The 15,881-nt window shown below is 42.5% G+C and overlaps 1 protein-coding gene across 1 annotated transcript in view; it reads left to right on the top strand.

Moving 5' to 3' along the window:
• Window positions 1-22: 22 nt before the first annotated feature.
• The window catches only part of pcmtd1 (protein-L-isoaspartate (D-aspartate) O-methyltransferase domain containing 1), a 21,061-nt gene continuing 5,202 nt past the window's right edge, over window positions 23-15,881 (top strand). Inside the window, exons 1-4 of the mRNA XM_005912610.3 lie at window positions 23-265; window positions 12,765-13,221; window positions 13,556-13,658; window positions 14,796-14,967. Of these exons, the coding sequence (XP_005912672.1) occupies window positions 12,915-13,221; window positions 13,556-13,658; window positions 14,796-14,967 (582 nt within the window). The 5' untranslated portion in view covers window positions 23-265; window positions 12,765-12,914. The remainder of the gene's footprint in view (window positions 266-12,764; window positions 13,222-13,555; window positions 13,659-14,795; window positions 14,968-15,881) is intronic.

The raw sequence follows: 15,881 nt of genomic DNA, 5'->3' as shown, positions 1-15,881 counted from the left end.
CGAGAGCAACAGTGCTTCCTTCTAACGACGTTTTAAAACCACGTGACCTGTGTTTACATCCTCTTCTCAGCTGTTTCTTTCTTCTTCCACTTCGACACAACTGCTTGCTGTTGCTACTTTATCTCTCCAACCAACCAGCTGGTTAGTTAGCGCAGTAAACTAGTACTTAACCAATTGAAGAAGCTGCTGGTGTGTGAAAGTAGCTGTCACTGACCGTCGCACTGAACAGCACTTTACAAGGAATGAGTAAATGCGACACGGCATTGTGAGTATTTCTTATTTGGATTTCGTTATTTAGCCAGCGGCTGTTTGTGTAAGAGTTACACGCTTTGTGTTGTCGTTGGCAGCTGTATTAGCTTTTCGTGGTGTGACACTGTTAAGTAGCTGCGCTGTGTGTTTGCTAACTGTGTAACGGCAGGATAAAGAGGCGAGCTTACCTAACCTGCTTTGTCTGTTTTTAGTGATGGCGCACTCAGGCCCACAAAAAGCTAACGTTAGCCCGCTTTAACTGCAACTCGCATAGCGTTGTGTTGCACTGAATGATAACTCAAACACTCAGGTTCTACCTGGAACACATAATTTCACATCTAAATTCGTATTCTGCTTTATTTCTATGTTGAGGAGCGCACACGCTAAAGCTGTGAGTGGGCCTGGGGTGACTTTTCTAACAGAAGTGCGAGCTTTCTCGGGCGAAATTATACTCCGAAAGATCTCTGCTTTATGATCGGTTTTTTTTCCTGTGAGAATATTTCTGTTATGCTACACGAGTCTGATATTTTATCCTCTCCTTACCAAACCGGTTTAGCTAGTTGCTGTTAAAGAGTGGGGTTAATCGCACTGCAGAGAGCTGGCCAGCAACTGCGTTTTGGTCGACAAGTGGGAACAAAAGCTGCATGAAAGCCTCAAACACACCACAGCCTCTCGCTGTTTGACAGCTGCTTTAATAAGTGCTTGGCGTATGTTTCTCACAGGTGCGGACGGCTTTGATTGAGGGTGAGCCGTGATTAATAACGCTTGACAGGGTTTCATGAAAACGCCGTTGTTGTTGTTTTGCCCCATCGTCACACGCAGTGCGAAGAAAGTCTGATTGGCCGCTGATTGGCTGACGAGCTGCGGTCTGTGTGGCAACCGCGAACACGTGACCAGGTTGCGCGCGGATTGGCTTCACCAGGTGTCAGTTGTGGGAATTTGGGGAACATCTGTGTACACCATTGCATGCAAAAACAGAGAGACCAGAAAACGGCGCAAACCTGGGGACTGCATTCCTCCCATAAACAGCACCTCGCTGGGGAGGTGTCACTGATCATATCTTAGTCCATTCAACAGGCTAAAAAAACCAAATATATGTAGGTTGTGATACCTATATAGATATACAAGCACCACAGCTTAAAAACTAAAGTATTTTTTTCTGAATTCTGATGAGTATGACTGCAACTATCTTATCAAATAACCTCATGATTATTAACTTAATACTTATATGAGCAAGGGACCAGAAAATGGAAACCTTTAGGCTAAGCCCTTGCCATAAACCTCATCTTATTTCATCGGCGTAACTTTGTGCTGAACATTGGGGGGTCAAGATCTCTGTCTAAATAAATAAATCTGGGTAAATTCCCAGATGATTAAACATGCATAAATAGTCTGTTGATTTTCTTCACTCATTTCAGTTATTACCAGCAAAATAATTGCAAGATAATTCATAATTTTATTGGGAGGGGGTTATATTGGTTGGGTCTGATTATTGGGGGGAGGGGGGTCATAACCCCCCTGGAAATTACGCCCCTGTCTTATTTTAAAGTTGTGGTCAGAAGTTTGCATACAGGTGCGACTGTTAAAATAATTTGGGGCTTTTAGTGATTTCTTTCAACTGTTCTTTTTCCAGGATGGAGCGATTGCACAGCACACATGTAACAACTTAAAAAAAAAAAAAAATTGGTTTACATTTGTTTTTAATTTTCTCTTATCCATAAGGTTAGAAGTATACACACAGCTTAAATATAAATACACTATAACATACCCTCGATATAGTTGTTTTGGTCCGCAACGAAGTGCGATTACTGAGTTCACACCTGCACCAAGGATGAAAATGTACCAGTGTTGCTGCGATGAGAGGAAATAGGTTAGGGTTTTCAGGAACCACCAAGGATGCAGCCTGTCACAAACTGGAAACTGCTCAAACCCGAGTGTCACTGTCCACAGTGAAATGAGTTTTACATCATCAATGGACGGAGAGGGTGCAGACCAAGAAAGAAGCCCCTACTCTAAAATCAACACCTTCAAGCTTGACTGAAATTTGCAGCTGCCCACATCGACAAGGCAAATGCTTGGAGAAAAGTTTTATGGTCAGATAAAACAAAGATTCAAGTATTTGATCACCACGACAAGAGGCATGTTTGGAGAAGTAAAAGTGACGCTTTCAAACCTAAGAACAATGTAGCAACTGTCAAGCACGGTGGTGGTAACATCATGTTCTGCGGTTGTCTTGCTGCCAGTGGTACTTGTACATTGCACAAGGTCGATGGAATAATGAAGGACTACAAAAGTTTGAACTTCACCTTAACTGTACCAGCAGGCCATCGCTCAGTATCTGCATTTGCGCTTGAAGCCATTTATAATTCTTAACTTGTTTGATGTGCTGCTTACCACAACAAGCACAAGCATAAACTTTGGTCTTTTAACTGTATTTTCATAAGTTTTACAGCTTTTCCTACTAATGAAAACCTCCCTAATGGCCATTAATGCTACACAAAGTAATTAAACAATAAACCTGTTCCACTCCAATGCCCCTGGTACCAGAGGCGAGAGGGAGAACTCTGGTTTAACTCGATGTACCGCCAGATCTGTTACTTGAATATAGACATGGGTGGTATCCACTGAAACATCAGGATCTCAAAGCCCACAAAACCACTCTGACTAAAATTCACTGAACTAGCAGCAAAAGAAGACCGAAACTATGCTTCACGTTTAAAAACAAACAACAAACAAAACAAAAAAAAAACCCCACTGACTATAGTGATTTTTCTGTTACTTTTGCTTTCACCACGATAAAATCGTACTTCCTGCACTGCTTTCTCTCTGTGTACTTTGAGACCTGTAGTTTCCCATTTAAAAAAATCTATTTGCTGCATTATTCGCTTTCTTATTTCGGACCAATCTACCATTGCTATAGAAATCTTTTATAACGACTAGTTAAAAAAAAAAAAAAACACAAAAGAAAACTGGACAGTCTGAGCAATGAGCTACCTGCTTAAGATCAAAGTGGGCATGATGTGGCCCGCGGTGGAAAATGAGTTGGACACAGTTAGATGTTCCAACAGGATAATGATCCCAAACACACATCAGAACTGGTCTTCAGTAAAATGAAATCAATAAAGCAGGCTAACATTAATATTCTGGAATAGTTTTCCTAAAACCCTAACCTCAACCTTATTAAAAATATGTTCACTATGCTTAAAAGCTGGGTGCGCACCAGAAAACCAATCGATTTTAATGGACTCCACCAATTCTGTCAAGATGAGTGGTCAAATATTAAGCCAGAGTTATGCCTGAAGCTTGTTGAGGTGCAACTCGGTACGAGACATTAAACTAAAAGGGGGGGGGGGGAAAGAGACATTAAACTACTCAAATATTTACAAGGGTGTATTTATAACTTTGAGCCTGTATGCATGTATACTCAACAGTTCAAAGAAATCATTAGAAGCCCAACATTGCCATGACACTCATGGTGAGTGTATTTAAAAATCTGACCACAAATGTAGCTATATGACAGGTGCACAATAGTCCACAGGACTAACACAGAGCCAAAGCAGACAAGAACGATGAGTAGACAATAGCTGGATGCCAGAAGCAGAGAGTTCTTATGTTTCTGGATACTAAAAATTAGGTCTGCAGACATGACCCATAACTATCCACGCCTTTAGTGTGACTGTGAGATGCACCACCATGCACGCTTACACTGAAATTCATAAATGCCGTTGTTCTCTTTTTTTTTGTTGCCTGTCCCATTTGGTTCTTTAGCCATCAGAATTGTTGTCTGAAGACCAACAAGGATACCCAATGGATTTATTTTGCCAAATGGATCATCATGGCCTTGCCGTATTGGTCCATTTGATCGACCTTTGTTTTTATTATGTATTTTATTTTATTTTATTTTCAATTGTTACAGACATGAGTGAGGGATAGGAAAGGGAGAAAGAAAGAGGAAGGAAAAGAAAAACAGAAGGGGAGAGGGACAGTGAAAAAGGGGAAAAAATCTCCTGGATCACCTGTTGAGAGAGAGAAAGAATAGAAAACAAGCAAAAAAAACAAAACAAAGCAACATACTAAACACAACACCATCGCATTAATCTAGCTAAGTGCAAACAGCAGTAAATACTAAATATTCAATGTTGTTGTGCAGCACGCAGGACAGACAGCGCACAATGTACTTTGAAGTAGCAGCCAAGAAAGGTGTAATTTAAGTCTACGAACAGTGAACACCGTGTGGATCAGCGTGCTTGTATTCAAATGGTTTCCACATGTAATGGTCTGCAAAGGATGTAGAGACCATAGCGTCCCCCAGGGCATGAAGCAGGCATGGAGGAGATCCAGGCCCCAGACATCCAGAGGCCCCAGAGTGCGAGAGCCCAAGGAGGACCACCGGAGGGGCATCCGTGCCACCCTCATGGGAAGGGCTGAGGATCCCCAGACGAGGGGTCACCCAGTAGCCACCGAGCAGAAGCTAGAGGGGGCTGCAGGCGTGCCCGCCGGCTCTGCCGGCAGCCAGCTGTGCCAGAGTGAACCGAGCCGGAGGCCCGAGGGCCCCCCACGCCCCGGGAGAGGCCTGACCGAGCAACAGGCGCCAGGCCAAGTAGCCACCGGGAGTGAGCTGGTACATACCTGAGAGCCCAGCCCCGGACACAAAGAACCACCAATGCACCGACCCCTGAGGAGTGTGGTGAGGGGAGATAGGCCTCCACACTTTGGAGGGCCTGGGAGTTCCCAGAGAGGTGGAGTCTAAGACCCGACCTGACATATAGACACAGACAAACAGGCACACACAGACACAAACATGCATTCCCACCCTCATGCACACATATACAAACACTCAGCACTCACCCAACGTAAGGATTGACATAAATGGACATGTACACACAATCACACTCCCCAAACATACTCTATACCCCGGGTCCAGGTACCCTCGCCCCCAGAGGGGGAAACAGAACCCAGACCCAAGAGATGTTACCCTTCCCCCCGGGGTGGAGGCAAGCAGACCGTCCCAGGCTCCGCAGCAGCAGGGAGGCCAATCGGACAGCCAACATCTCCTCCCAGCCCCCCCGCCCCGATGGCTAGCAGAGAACGGGGGTGTGTGAAGACCCCATACCTCCCTCCTCCCGCTCATGTGTAGTGTTGCTGCGTGTTGTCTAAAGTGCATTTAAAACAAGGGAGAGCATGGTGCTGCTGCCAGAGAGCAGCAGGTGTTAGCACGGCCCCTCCCGAGAACCCTCAATGTCTACATGGATTTAAAATTGAGAGGTGGGCACCAGCGCCAGAGGTAGGTTTGAGTACACAGACCGTCCACTGGACGCCGTTAACGTGCCCACCCTCAAGGCCCTATATATATGTGTGTGTTATGAGAGTGTAAGTAATGTGGATGTCTAAGTTGTGAGATAAAATTGAGGCACAGGTGGCCAGAAGGGGACAGGGGGGGATGTCTCCCCTGCACCCTGGTGACACACCCGCACCCCAAGGCCCTACCTGTGTGGGTGAGTGTGGTGGAGCGGGAAGAGGGAGGTAGCCGGGGATGGGGAGGAAAAGGAGGGAGGGGAGGATGCCCCTCCCTAGGGCCAGCTCCCCCGCTGACCCCAGTAGGCACCCCAGTCCTCTGGTACCCACCAAGGCAAGGGAGCCCAGGTCCATCCAGACCGGGGCCTACGGTAGCAGCCTGCCAAGCCCCACAGGACCCGGGGCAGCCCACCCTACCCCACCGCAGAGGAAACTGTACCCACCCCAACATTCAATCATCTCCCAGACTACACAAGACAACAGACATCCAGGTTAAGTTTATTCTCCACCTCTCCTATGTCTCTCCCCCACCTGCAGAGTGGACTCCTGCAAGGATGGAACAACCTCCCTGCCAGTTGAAGAGCCCCCCAGTTAAGCCGATGCACAAGAGGCCCCCTGTGCCAGGGCTGAGCCCCCGTGCACCCACCCGCCCACAACCTCGGTGACACACCGACGAGGACCGAAGCCCCCAAGGCCCAGCCAGAGCCCCAGCACGGAGGCGAAGCACCCCCGAACCCCAAACCCCCACCCCTGCCCCGGATCCACTCAGGGGCAGCCAGGCCAACAGGCCAGTAACCTATGTCCGCCAGCACAGACCATCCTCCAGCCCCGCTGCACGCAGCCACGAGGAGAACAGCCTCTAAGAGCGACCAGAGCCACTAACCAGGTTATGAACACAACCCCCGGGTTAAGCCCTCCAGGGATAACGTCTCTAGGGGTCCTCCTAAGCCCGTCCCAACTCTACATCAACCACAATAGCTAAGGCGGGACCAAACCACGACCCCCTACCCCCGCTAGGTGATGGAGCCGATCAAAGGAGCCCAGAGGGATTGATCTAATGTGGTGGCAGAGGCTATATCGAGACTAATGTGATCTATTAGATGGTTTCTATATTTGCTAGAATTAAGATTATTTTTATTTTTCCAGTTCATGAGGACCGTTTTCTTGGCGATGCATAGGGCAGTAAAAACCATGTGGACTGTATTAGTTTCTGTAGTGACATCATCCAATTTTCCTGTGCCGTTGTGTTCAATATAGTTGTTGATACAGACATAAAAACAGACAGCAGTACTGTGTTCCAGGCTGATAGACCATCAAAAAGTCTGTGTTCGGGGTCCTGACCAGTGGTAAAGCTGCCTGTTGATGTTATTGCAATTAAGGTTTAAGCTCCATTGACCTGGAAAAAAATTAAAAAAGAAATATCTTGAAACAAAAGTAGAAAAACATCATTTCAGAGTATAATAGGAGCAGTTACAAAACCAGGTGTATTCCAAACCAATAAAGTGTGACATGTATATCTCAGTGGTTGATGTCTAAATGTATTATCAAAGGTAAATTGATACATTTTATATTACCTAGCCTATGACAATTATAAAACTTTAATAATACAAGGTATTAATTTTCTGATGTTAAATGCTGATAGTTCAACAACAGCAAGTTGCAGTCATAGTTATCTATTGATTACATTCTTATATTTGAGTAAAAATCTATAGATTTCCAGAAAATATCCTTGAATATCTTGTATTATTTTTTTTTGCTCTCAAACTGCTATTTTAAATGTGTTGTTTAGGAAACTGTTTAATGGATTTCAAAGGCAACATACAAATAACTTCATTTTAACTTCCTTTTTTTTCATCTAGCACCAAACTGAGATAAAGTAATTCCTACTTGAGTAAAAACATTGCTTTGATTTTGACCCAGAAATTCACTCTTGTCGTGGAACTGTGTGACTCCTAATCATAAGTACACAAAGACGGCAGGGGCAAAAATTAGAGAATTCAAGTAAAAATAGCTGGTGGATTTTTAAAAAATATATATTAATAAATCTGAGCGGGTTCGCACGAACGAAGAGTCGGCCCCTGTTGTTAGTCTGGTACAACACACACCTTTACTGTCATGTCCTCTCGCTGTTTGTGGCTAATTAACACAGAATCCCGTGGTGAAATTTAGACACGTAACAAAAACACTTTTTATTTGATTGCTACCACCACTAGCCTGATGGTGGAGCCATAGGAAAAGCCTCTCCATGACCTGCATGTGCGCAGGTTGTACATTGGTCAGCAGGTCGTCATGGTGAGCAGCACACTGGACTCCAGGATCTTAGTTTGTCATGCAAATAAAAGATTAAATCTTAAAGAGCGATTACCATTTGCACCATTTAGTGTAGATATGTGTGGGGAAAATGCTTAGATCTGGCCTTTTCAGTACAACACGAACAGGCTCAAATCAAAAGTAATCCTAAATGAAAATTCTCTCACCATCATTGCAGCTTCTCATGGGAATTGTGCAGATCTTGCAATGAAATGTATTTACTGTATCGTTAGGTAAACTTCACATGAACTAAGCAGATACAGACATGGATATGAATCTTATTGGGTGCACTCTTTAAAATGGAAAGGTCCTGACATTGGAGTGCATTGGTGGTCTGCAGGTCAGAAATATCATGAGAGATGTGGCAAATTAAACAATCCTGGCATTAAATCTAGGGGAGACACGACAATGATGGTGGTAGAAGTGCAATTTCCCAACGGGGGGAAAAAAAGATTTTTATTGCCTTTTTATTTTGGGAAAAATTTGACTGATTCTATACATGCAGTTCTGTATTGGAGACCACTGAAATTAAGTGCATCTTGCTTCCAGGAGGACTTTGTGCAGATGCTACGAAGCAAACCTCCATTTACATGCTGTAGTTATGTCTGACCTGGAGTCAAGTATGTTGAACGACCAGTAACGTAAGAGATCAGCTCATGCCACAGGGAAGATGGTAGTCATCCTATAGTGAAGTGAAACTCAGTGGAAAGACTAAACTGTTCACTGTAACCAGTTTAATGTGGTTTGTTTTTTTTGTTTTTTTTTCTTCCTTGCACTTTTTTTCCCCCCTCCTGTTCAAGCCAACTTTGTAAACTAATCAGCATTCAACCTATGCACAGCATCATTACTGTTGGGCAATGTGCTGTTAGCTTTGTGGAGGGCTGCATGCAAGTCCAGCCTCTGCCTTTGGTTGAATTCCAAAAATCTCTCTCTGCAGAGCAAAACAGACATCAACATTGTACTAATAATTACTTACATTAATTATTACATAAACGCACAAAACGGGCAGTAGACGATTGATCCTAACTTTTTCTGCTGCAGTAAAATTGAGACACAACTATCATAAATTTGCCTCAAGAAACTTAAATTAAAACAAAAGTTGAATCATGAATGTCCTCATCTGTCACCAGTACAAATGAAGTACTCGAATACAGCTTCTTATGCAGGTTTAAAGTCCAGCTTTACAAGGTAAATAATTATGTAGTCACATAGTGACCTTGAAGTTGGACTGCATTTTATGTCCAACTTTAGGAGCTGGTAGAAATTCAGTAAACGGGTAATAGAATTAACTTCACTATGACAGTGTCAGCGAGCCTTAACATTATAGGTATCATAAAAGTAGACTTTATAGGTGAACAGCTTTAAGTCCTCCTATTGAACCTTGTATTTATTTTCATTGCTTGAATCCTAGCTTTACAGCATCAGAATGACTCCGGCCTGCTCTTTATAGCACAATTGAGACTAGTTTCTGTACCTTTCTTACAAGATTTACCGATTAGTTTTCTGCAAATACAAATTCTGTTGGAAAAGTGCCGTGGTATTAAGCCACAGGCACATAGGCATTTAGTTTCTTGTTTTTTGCCAACAAGGCTGTAAATTTTCTGAGTTTACACACTAAATGCTATTAACCATCGGGATTATCAGTTTACCTCACACTGTCTGCTGATCGGTCGAGTGCTTGTGCTGGTGCACTGCCTAAACAGGCCTGTCGTATTTGGTTGCAGCTCCAGAGCTGATCCTGTGTTGCTGGAGGATCTGTTACACGTTCAGTGAGGTGTTTATAACCGGGTCAAGCAGACACTCATGACCTGATACGCTGACGCACTTTCAGTTTGTGGGGGGCCCAATTTGGGACATCATGTGTGTGTTTACCAGTGAATACTTGTTACAAAGAGGTATTTTTCTTTGCTTAAAATAAGCTTATTGCCTGGCTGGTCTTTCTTGATTTGTCTTTAAAGGACTTTGTTGTGCCCAAAAGCACTTTTCTTGAATACCTCCACTGACCCATTTTTCTGGATTTTCTTTCAATGCTTACAGAGTGAAAAGGAGGATTTAAAAAAAAAAAAAAAAAAAAAAATACACCGCTGTACATCAAGTGATGGTGAGCGAATCAATGGTTCCTTTTTTGCCAATGGAAAATTACCTTACTAGGCCTCCCACTACAAAGTCACCTCTGAATTTAATCTTTATTAGCTGAGTCAGATGTGGAGATGCTGAGGAGGCAGAGAAGGAATTCAGAACCTGTCTCTGTCGGCTGCATCACAGGGTGTGAAGGGTTTGATATTTTTTGTCATCAAAGCATTTATAAAATGATGAGAAACTGGCACATGTCAGGAGTTTTCTCTTTACAGCTACTGTGCTGTATTACATAGGAAATCCATCAGGTCATTATTTGTAATGTAAGCACCAAAACAGCAGTTCATATTTCAGCTGAAGCTCAGCCTTAAATGGCAGGTTTCACAGCTGTTTGGCTTCTTTCCTTCCTTATTCCTTTTTTTGACACCTCATCTTTAGTCTGAGCTTAGTTGTAAGAAGTTCAAATAAACAGCAGTTTTATTTGTGTAATTGTGTTAAGTGGCCAGAAGCAGCTTAAGTATCTGGTCAATCAACAGTAATAAAATATTTAAAGAAATTAAAATTAGAGCTGTTTTTTTTTTTTTTTTTTTTTTTGTCTTTCTTTCTAAAGGGAAAACACTCCCACTTAATTTGATTCAAACTTGAGATACAAATATTTAAAACTATTGACTCTTTGTGTTTGATATGCTGGTCCTGTTGTGTCTTCACAAACTTCTTGAAACACTTTTGTTTTGCTTAATTATTTGACTTTTACCTTTTTCGTTGGCATAGAATCTCAGTCGCCTTGGCTAATGCTGATTGTAACCTGCTCGATGGTGACTGGGTGATGCATTTTAGGGCAGGGCAAAGATGCACCTGTACAAAAGATTTAGAAGACAAAAAATCCCTCCATAATATAACTGAAAATAAAAGTGGATTATAGGCAACATAACTGTATTATGTGCACATTCTTGCTTACAACTAAAATATTTTTATAGCCCGACTGATAGGCCGATATTATCAGTCGATATTGGCTATTTGTTTGTGATTTATCTACATGGAAATTTAAGTAAGTTTAAGTAAAGATATGACAGGATTTGATGCTGTGTAGAGGGCGCATGCACAACCTCTTGATCCAAGCAAAGTCAGGGAGAACAAGTGAATGAATAACTCCACACACGTTTAAAATTCTATATTGGTTGAGCTCTAAATGGCTATGTTTACAATGTCTGTCTTTGTAGATATCCATCCATTCTTGTTTGTTTATCCTTGTTAGGGTCACCGGGGGCTGGAGCCTATCCCAGCTACCATAGGGTGAGAGATGGGGTACACCCTCGACAGATCGCCAACCTGATGCAGGGCTAACACAAAGAGACAGACAACCATTTGCACTCACATTCACACTTATGGGCAATTTAGATTCTCCAACTAACCTAACTACTAACTGCATGTCTCTGAACTGTGGGAAGAAGCTGGAAGCCTTTGTCGATATCTCTTATCATAATCTATCATAAACAAACCTGTAATTTGATTAGCATCAGGCTAGTCTTTGGGCTTTGACATTTTGGTGATGTACAAACTGATAACTCTCACATTGCAGATTTTGCTGGAATGGTTGCATTAGGGAAGTTTTGTTTGTTTTTGTTTTTTTTCTTTGAGATTTCTCAGCGTGCAGGCTTGTATAGCCAGTGCTGAGGATCAGGAAGTCTTGCACAAGATTTGGATATTATTTTTGGCTTGGGAAGGAAAAAAACCTCAAACTGTTGTGTTTTCTCAAAGGGCTTTGGAGTTGACGTCACGCCGCAATGTATTGTGGGAGCGCGGCACCATTTTCGGGGTCTACGAATCAAAATAAACACACTGTGTTGGAACGACGATTACACGATGCTTAAAAGCAGCTCAAAAGAGAATGGGCTGTATAGAGACCGATTGCGTCCAGAGGCGAAGCAGCGGTACTTGCAGAAAATAGCATGCATCAGAAATGTGGACCCGTATGAAATACGGCTGTTTTAATGCGGTTTCTAGAAACTTTCATATGTGCTGTGATGGAAGCTTGTGTCCATCTTGCCCTCCTCTAATGTCAGCTTTCTGTTACATCACTCCACATCTGCCCTGTGGACATAACAGACTGCACAGTAGAATATGACATGACATTGGGGGCACAGAGTCTCAGCTGCAAATGCCTCGCAGCAGGTTTTTATTGTGAAAATATCTGAAAGTCAAAGGATCCAATGTGATTCTGAAAATATTGGTGATTATTTTTACTATTGATTTACTGGCAATTCTTTCTGTCCAGCACATTTTTGCAGGGCTCTAACAGTTTATAAATAGCATTTAAAACCTTAAATGATGAACTGTTGGCATTTGTCTTTTGGCAACAGCGAGCCATGTGTTATTCCACAGCCTCTGTAACAAAATTTAATTTAGGGTCACTAACTGTATTTGTGCTGTGACATGCCTGATATGTGTTGGGGAAAAGGGTCTACATACATTAGATAAAGCATAAACCACCAGTAGAGGGGAAGCCTGCTTGTCACTGTACTACTGGATTTGTTTCATCATTACAGCTTGATGGCCATTCTTTCACAAAGGCACTGCAGATTTAATACTTTGTAAATCTGTTTCATCCTGAAGGGATACTTAAAAAAATGGTAGTAAAATACATGTTTCATTCTTTTAGTCCCTTTCTCTCACTCATCAATTTTTCATCATAAGACAATCCCAGTTGTGGATTAATAAAACTGTTTTTATCAGCACTTTAAATCTGCACTTCACTTGCAGATTTAACCAGACACTGCTCCCTCACAGGCGTTAATGTCATAGTGTGTTCATCTCACTTTTTTTGTGTTTCTCAGGTCACTTGCTGCCTGGACATGAACTCTGTCTGAACTGACACACGAGGAGCCACAGCGGCAGCACAGCCGTTCATCTCCATGCACCTCTGAGGACGAAACAGTCATCCTGAATACGAGTTCGCCCCTTAGGGTTCCTCTGCTCTTTTCACCATGGGGGGAGCTGTGAGCGCCGGAGAGGACAATGACGACCTAATTGATAACCTGAAGGAGGCTCAGTATATCCGCACAGAAAAAGTCGAGCAGGCTTTTCGGGCCATAGACCGCGGTGACTACTATTTGGACGGCTATCGGGACAATGCCTACAAAGATTTGGCCTGGAAGCACGGTAACATACACCTATCTGCTCCGTGTATATACTCCGAGGTGATGGAGGCACTGAAACTGCAGCCTGGACTTTCTTTCCTCAATCTGGGCAGTGGAACCGGCTACCTGAGCACAATGGTTGGCCTCATCATAGGTAATCTTGGCTTACCCTTATTGTGGGAGGTGTTTAGATGTTCTCTAAAGTCTACATGGACAAATTTAGAGGAAATGATTAAGTAACTTCAATAAATGACATCACTGATGCTACTGAATATGGTCTTCATCGATCAATTGGTTTATAATATGTTCCCCAAAAATAGCACTAAAAATCTAATAAATGTCAGATAAGCAGTGTATATTTGCATATGTTCAGATTTGAGAAGCAGAAATCAGCAAGAATTGGGCTTTTTTTTTTTTTTTTTTTTTTGGTGCTTAACGGAGGCCATGAATTAATATGCCACATTTTTTGTCCCCCCCCTCCCCCTTAGGGCCATTTGGTGTAAACCATGGAGTTGAGCTCCACAAAGATGTCGTTGAATATGCCCGAGAGAAACTGGATGACTTCATAAAGAATAGCGACAGCTTTGATAAGTGAGTATATGCTTATGTTTCTTTTAAGCTCACTTTCTGACTACACATTCACCTGAATCTCTGGTGGTTGCCTGGTGAACGGCTCTCGGCAGGAAACCGCTATGCACATGACCGCCTGTAAAACGACGAGTAAGTGTTCAGGCAGTTTTTAGGCTGACGTTAGCCCTGCACCCAAAAAGCAGCCTTCTCATTCATTTAAACGAAGCCAGTGAGTCAGTGCAGCGGGGTGCCAAAAAAAAGGACTCCAGCAAAACAAGTCATTTGGCACAAAAAAAAAAGTTGAACCAAGCTCAACTTTTGCTGCAAAGCATTGTCCTTGGCAAGGTGCCGCACTGGTTCCTCTCAGTATGCAAGTACTCATCCCTGGTAGATTTCTGCCTTACTGAAATACGGAATTTCTGTTTGTGATGCACCAATTTATCTGTCAAACATCAGAGTTGGCCAATTTAGTCTTATTGACTGCTGCTTGCAAAAAAGATTGAATACATTTATGCTTATTCAAAGATGGTAAGTTGAGGCACTAAAAGAGTCATGCAGTTATTTTGGTTTTTGGTGTGTGGGGGGGTTATAGTGCAGACTTCTTTGATTTTTTTTTTTTTTTTATTTAATTCTTTCTTACAGAAAAATAGATAAAAAAAAAAATAAATAAATAAAAAAAAACCCAAGTTTTATTCATTGCACATAATTTACTTATAATAGTTGTGGCTTTTCACAGTTTTGGAATGCTGTGTGTGACTTTTACAAAGTGCTCTGCTCTGTTGTGGCATCTCATAAGCCTTTAAATGCATTAATCTGTTACTAATTGTCACACCGGTGCAATAAATGGGTTAGCTGTGCTAACCACCTGCTGGCTCCAGCTACATATTTATCATAAAGACATGAGAGTGAGAGTCAATCCTCTTATCTAACGCCCTGCCAAAAAAAAGCTAATAAATGTATCCCCCAAAACATAAAGTGTCCTCTTAAAAAAGAAGTAGCTGTTACTGAATAGGAGGCACTAGTGACCGTTTGCCGTCTTAAATAAGTAATCTCTCATGTATATTTCTGCCACAATCTACAAATGTGATGATGGGCTTTGCAAAAAAACCCCCAAAAACATGATTTTATTCCTTACCTGTCTGATTATTTCTTTCACAGGTTTGAGTTCTGTGAACCTGTCTTTGTGGTGGGGAATTGCCTTGAAATCTCCACAGACAGCCACCAGTACGATCGCATTTATTGTGGCGCTGGAGTGCAAAAGGACCATGAAAATTACATGAAAGTACTGCTCAAAATTGGAGGCATTCTGGTGATGCCTATAGAGGATCAGGTAAGTGCTGCAAGTCACCGGACTGATACGAAATCGACACATTGTGATTGCTGCTCAAAATGCTAACGCACAAGGGAAAACAAGGGAAAATGGCTTTGACCTAGTAGGCTTAGTTATGAAACTTTCCCATGCATTATTGAGCCGCGGCTGCACCTGGATTTAAGCAGCCGTGTACAGAGTACACACAGTGCTGTATAAATAAATGTTTTATTTAAAAAGCACGACAGGTGAGTGTGGACAGTCTGCAGGGCATGTGAGAGGGCACTGAGGATATTTCGGGATGTTGGTGGGGAAACAGTTGACAGCAACCTTTTTCAGTAAGAAGTTTAAAGATTGTGACGGATTCATGGTCAGTGGGTTTGGGCCATAAAAGGAACTGAAGTAAAGCGAAGCTTGGACTTGATAAGATATCGTGACCCAAGGGTTGAATGTTTTATGTTAGTAGTTATACAGGATGGCACTCTGAAGTCAGACCATAGAGGGAAAACATGCTTAAAGGAAATCAATCAGATTTTATACTATTTTTTTTTTTAAATAAAGTAAAAAAAGGGAGGGGAGAGGGGAGCAGCAAAGTTATTAATCATGGCAGAGAAAATAATTAACACAATTCTGATCTAACAGCTTGAAAGCACTAAAGCCCCAGATTTACCCAGGCCATGTTCACACTGATGTGGATAATTTCCAAAATGCATCTTTTTTCCTCTGTTGTGGCCTTTCATCAGCACCAAGCTGACATCCCCCATCTCCATCTCCTCTGGAGCTTTTTGAAATTACTCCCCAGAGTGGACAAATATGAAACACCCATTCAGTAACCGGAAAGGCGGTGTGGAGCTTTCTGAAAATGATACCCTTCAGCACTGTTCAGATATTATGCTGTGTGGAAGCAGCATTGAGAAACTTTATTATCTGTATCC

The sequence above is a fragment of the Haplochromis burtoni genome, unplaced genomic scaffold (assembly GCF_018398535.1).
Source record: "Haplochromis burtoni strain Fernald_Lab_line unplaced genomic scaffold, NCSU_Asbu1 Contig_3, whole genome shotgun sequence".
Classification (NCBI taxonomy): Eukaryota; Metazoa; Chordata; class Actinopteri; order Cichliformes; family Cichlidae; genus Haplochromis; species Haplochromis burtoni.
The sequence above is the reverse complement of the archived record's forward strand: the minus strand, read 5'-3'. Positions and strand labels throughout refer to the sequence as shown.